The following is a 5,026-nucleotide window of genomic DNA, read 5'->3' on the forward strand; positions in this document are numbered from 1 at the left end:
GGTATTTCTACCGGGAACGGCTACTCGCTGCGGTACTGACCAGAACCTCCAAGCCAAGCGCCCGGCGACCGAGCTTGCGCGCGTATCTGTGGACAGTTCAGCTGGGCTCAGAGAGAAAAAGGCAGTACCAGCAGGGAGCTGGTTGGAACTTCTGCTCGTTGCGAGAAGAGGTTTTTGAATAAAGTCTCGGTGCAGCGTCAGCCCTATTTATAGGGGGAGGGACTCTGCCCTCTCTGACGCTGACGAGTGTATCTCCAGCCAATCCTGGCTGGCGTAATGTAATAGGAGCTTCTGATGAGGTCACGCCATGGGCGTTCCCAATGTGAGACACAAAACGAATGCTATGAAAGAGAACACCGAGTTTTTAACCCGCAATTGTTGCCCATTCTACCTTCCAAGAGAATTTAATACTGTCGATATCACAGCTGTTTACATCTCTCCCAGTGTGAACACAAAGGAAGCACTCTCCATTTTGTACCAGGATGTGAGTGAACTACAAAACACATACCCGGATTCGGTCTGCATAATCGCTGGCGATTTTAATCAGGCCAATTTAAAAACAGTAATGCCACACTATTATAAGTGTGTGAACTTTGCAACAAGAGGGGAGACCAGGTCTACACTAACATCAGGCAGGCTTTCAGAGCAGTTCCTCATCCCCACCTGGGTTCATCAGATCATCTCTCTGTTATGCTAATTCCAGCCTACAGACCTCTGTTGACAAGAAGTAAACCAGCTGTGAAACAGATCAGGGCCTGGCCTGAGGGCCCCACAGCAGCACTACAGGATTGTTTTGAACACACAGACTGGTCTGTTTTCAGGGAGGCGGCCACTACCAACCAGGATGTTAACCTCACTGAATATACAGACTCAGTAACTGGATACATAACAAAATGCATGGAAGATGTAACGGTCATTAAGGACATTACAGTGAGAGAAAACGAAAAACCATGGTTTACCAGGGAGGTACGTGAACTCCTGAGAGCACAAAATGCTGCTTTCAGGTCGGGGGATAAGGAGGCTCTCAAGTCAGCCAGGGCCAACTTGCACCGGGGCGTGAGAGCAGCCAAGCGTGTGTATGGACAAAGAATCAACTCACACTTCACATACACGAAAGACTTAAGACGTCTGTGGCAAGGCATTCAGTCAGTCATGGACTACAAGTCAGCCCTCTTACCGTGTGAGGACAACTCAGATTTCCTTAACTCACTGAACAACTTCTTCAGACGGTTTGAAGAAAAAAACATTACAACACCTACAAAAGCCCCAGTCAACCCACACAACACAACACTTCAACTGGACTCAGCTGACGTGAGGAGGACCCTACTCAAGGTGAACCCTAGGAAAGCTGCAGGTCCAGACAACATACCTGGGTGCATGCTCAGAGACTGTGCCGACTCACTCGCTGATGTCCTCACAGACATCTATAAAATCTCTCTGAACCAAGCCATCATACCAGCAAGCTTTAAAGCTACCACTATTGTACCACTGCCCAAGAAGTCACCAGTATTATCACTCAACGACTACAGACCCATAGCATTCACTTCCATTATGATGAAGTGCTTTAAGAGATTGGTAAAGGCCCACTTAACATCCATACTTCCCACCACTCTGGATCTATATCAATTTGCATATTTGCAAGCGCTCCACTGATGATGCCATAGCAACAGCACTCCATCTTTGCTTGGCTCATCTGGAAAACAAAAACAGTCACGCACGGTTATTATACATAGACTTTAGCTCTTCCTTCAACACTGTAATCTCTCAACATCTGGTGAACAAGCTGAGTTCAGTAGGCATCAGCACTTCACTTTGCAACTAGCTACTGAACTTTCTAACAAATAGATCGCAGAAAGTCAGAGTTGGAAACAACTCTTCAGTGGCCAGCATCATAAACACCGGGGTGCCGCAAGGATGTGTGCTACCTCCCCTGCTGTTCACGCTGATGACCCACGACTGCAGTGCCAGATTTGAAACGAATCATATCATCAAATTCGCAGATGACACGAGTGTAGTGGGCCTCATCAGAGATAACGATGACTCAGCGTACAGAAAGGAGGTACACCAACTCATTAACTGGTGTGAGAGAAATAACTTGCTACTCAATATCAATAAAACAAAAGAAATAACGGTCGATTTTAGAAAAGAAAAAACAAATCACATCCCACTCATCGTAAATGGTTGTGTCGTGGAGTCTGTGAAAAGCACAAAGTGGAGTGCACATCACAGATGACCTCACATGGTCTACAAACAACACCACCTTGGTCAAAAAGGCTTAGACACGACTCCATTTTTTGCGGAGGCTGAGAAGAGCCAATCTCCCCACATCTGCTCTCACCACCTTCTATAGGGGTGCCATCGAGAGCATTCTGACCAGTAATCTCCCTGTCTGGTACGGCAGTTGTCTAGCTGCAGACAAGAAGGCACTTCAAAAGGTGGTGAGGACTGCAGAAAAGATCATCAGATCGCCTCTACCAGCCCTTCAGGATCTTTACATTTCACACTGTTTCAAGAGAGCAATGATCATAGCGAAAGACCCCACTCACCCGACACACAAACTGTTTTCCCTACTAACATCAGGGAAGCGCTACCGCAGCTTGCGGTGTTGCACAAGCAGATTGGGAAACAGTTTTTTTCCACAAGCTATTAGATTAATCAACTCATTGAAGAAAACTAAATGAACATTTCAAGGATATGGGGGAACATTCCATAAACATTTACTCATTGCACTTGCATACAGTATCTGACAGTACTTGTATATTTATTGATTGTATTTTACTGTACTGTGTGTGTGGGGGGGTGTATGTCAATATTTTTGTTTTATGGTTTTATGTTTGTTTTATATGGTTTTTTTGATAGCACATTGGAGACTGGTGAAACGCAATTTCAAACTTCTGTGTTAACTTTGTTGGATAGATTTTTTTTCATTCTTGTACATATAGTAGTATTTGCAATAAAGTTGACTTTGACATCATTCATATATTTCATTAATCTACCTGCTCATCAGAGAATCTTCTTTGTGTTCTGGTAGGGAGTGTCCATGTGGGCCCATGCTGAAAAGGTTTGGTGGGAAGGCCAAGGAGTACTCCCCCAGGGCCCGCTTTCGCCACTGGATGGGGTGAGCCCCTCTTTGCTTTGGTGTTTCTATTTACACGAAGCTAATCCATTTTGATATGTTATGGTCAAAAATATGACCTCACCTCAAAATGGATGAATAAATATCTTTTGAGAATGGTAAATCTATCTATTTTGACCAGATGTTGGTCGGGCTTGTGTTATACATGTCTTCAAACACTCAGGGAAGAATTCATTCAGGTCAACAGCTGAAAGACTCCATGTTTGATTATCCTGCTGTGTGTCTCTCTGCAGTTATGAGCTGCCTTTTGACCGTCACGACTGGATCATTGACCGCTGTGGGAAGGAGGTGCGCTACATCATCGACTACTACGATGGAGAAATCAACAAAAACACATACCAGTTCTCCACCCTGGATGTGCGTCCTGCCTTTGATTCCTTAAATGCTGTGTGGGACCGCATGAAAGTGGCCTGGTGGCGCTGGACGTCATAACAGACTGACTCATGTGGCGGTCCTAAACACAGAAAGACTGCAGGTTGTTCTCTGGTTCAGCTACTGACATCACATGTGGCAAAACCAAGCCTAAGAAAAATGAACCAATAAGTTGTTGCAGAACCTTACAGATGTGATAAACAAAGCCGTCTGCTCTTTAAATTTGTGTTTTTGTTGTTACAAATTAAATAAAAACTAATGGAAGTGTTTGTCCATCAGGTTACATGACCTTGTTTGGATTCAGAAATCTACTCAGTTACTTTCATCAGTTTTAACAGGAGAAATGATGACAGAAACATGAGGCAGGGCTGTGGTGTGGAGTTCAGGACCAGATTTAAGTCCAACACAACCATTATTAAAGACTAATGTCAGAAAGCGAATAGGAATGGGTCAGGTCACTTTTATCTAGTTCCATAACGGGTCAGTCAGCCTCCCCCCAGTGCTGGTTAACATTTCTTACAATGCAGCAATGCTTTTTTAAAAGTTATTAATGCATTTTGATTATCCTGATACTTAAATAACTGTGGCTTATTTCACATAAACACGGATTTATGTATTTTCATGCCTAGTAAAGAGTGCACAATAACATTTAAAAAAAAACTCTCAGTCACAGGCTGCTGACCAACAGTTAGCATAGATGCTAATATAACATTGACAATGGCATAGATTTGCTTATGCTGCTAGCATCTTGTTTATTACTGGAAAGTTATACAAAAGTCTAACATTTCAAAGTCATTGTGAAAGACGGTCATGTTATAACTTCAACTATTACAGACAGATATACTTAAGAGTTCAGAAAAAAAAAGTGGAAACAGCTTCACTGCAGCTTGTTTACTACAGGAAGCTACGGTAACACTACTAGGACAAACAGCACTGCACAGATATGGCAGCACAGATTAACAATAAGTCCATTCTGAGTCTTTTATGTCCTTGATTCAGTGTACTGTTTGTGTGTGTCTGTGTGGTAGGGTGTGCTTGTGTTTGGGAAACCCTGTCAGCCTGACTCTTTAAATCTGTGTTTAGGATCAAACATGCTGTAAGACCTGAGAGGGGAATTCAAACTCAAGTTGGATCAGATGGTTAATTGCATCATCTTCAGACGGTTACTTTTTCTTTGTGTTGAAGTTTTATTTATTTGAAGAATCCAGTTTCTTTGTGTTCCCAGAAAATCTTCCTGTCTTTAACAAAACAAAACAAAAAAAACCGTTTGTTGATTTTAAATTTGTCAGTAAAGCCGGTCCTGAACTGCCTTTTAATCATTTGTTTGTTTTTTGTTTTTCCTGGAACCTTCATTGTTTATGCTGTGCAACAGTACAAATAAGCAAAAATCCTTAAAGCTGCAGGGTATTTTTTTTATTAGTAAGACTTTAAATCTGCTCTCTGATCTAGTACAGGCACACCACAGATGACAGGGTTCCGCCGCAGTCTGGAAAAGTATGAAGTTTAGTGTTTTTCAGG

General features: G+C 42.8%; 1 protein-coding gene across 2 annotated transcripts in view; it reads left to right on the forward strand.

Annotated features, from left to right (window-relative positions):
- The window catches only part of LOC108249834 (cytochrome c-type heme lyase), a 19,912-nt gene extending 15,088 nt beyond the window's left edge, over positions 1-4,824 (forward strand). For both annotated transcript variants that reach the window (XM_025002332.2, XM_017439458.2), the window contains 2 exons: positions 3,032-3,118; positions 3,370-4,824. In XM_025002332.2, coding sequence (XP_024858100.1) covers positions 3,032-3,118; positions 3,370-3,568 — 286 coding nt within the window. In that variant the 3' untranslated portion in view covers positions 3,569-4,824. The remainder of the gene's footprint in view (positions 1-3,031; positions 3,119-3,369) is intronic.
- Positions 4,825-5,026: the final 202 nt, after the last annotated feature.

The sequence above is a fragment of the Kryptolebias marmoratus genome, linkage group LG21 (genome assembly GCF_001649575.2).
Source record: "Kryptolebias marmoratus isolate JLee-2015 linkage group LG21, ASM164957v2, whole genome shotgun sequence".
In the NCBI taxonomy this organism is placed as follows: Eukaryota; Metazoa; Chordata; class Actinopteri; order Cyprinodontiformes; family Rivulidae; genus Kryptolebias; species Kryptolebias marmoratus.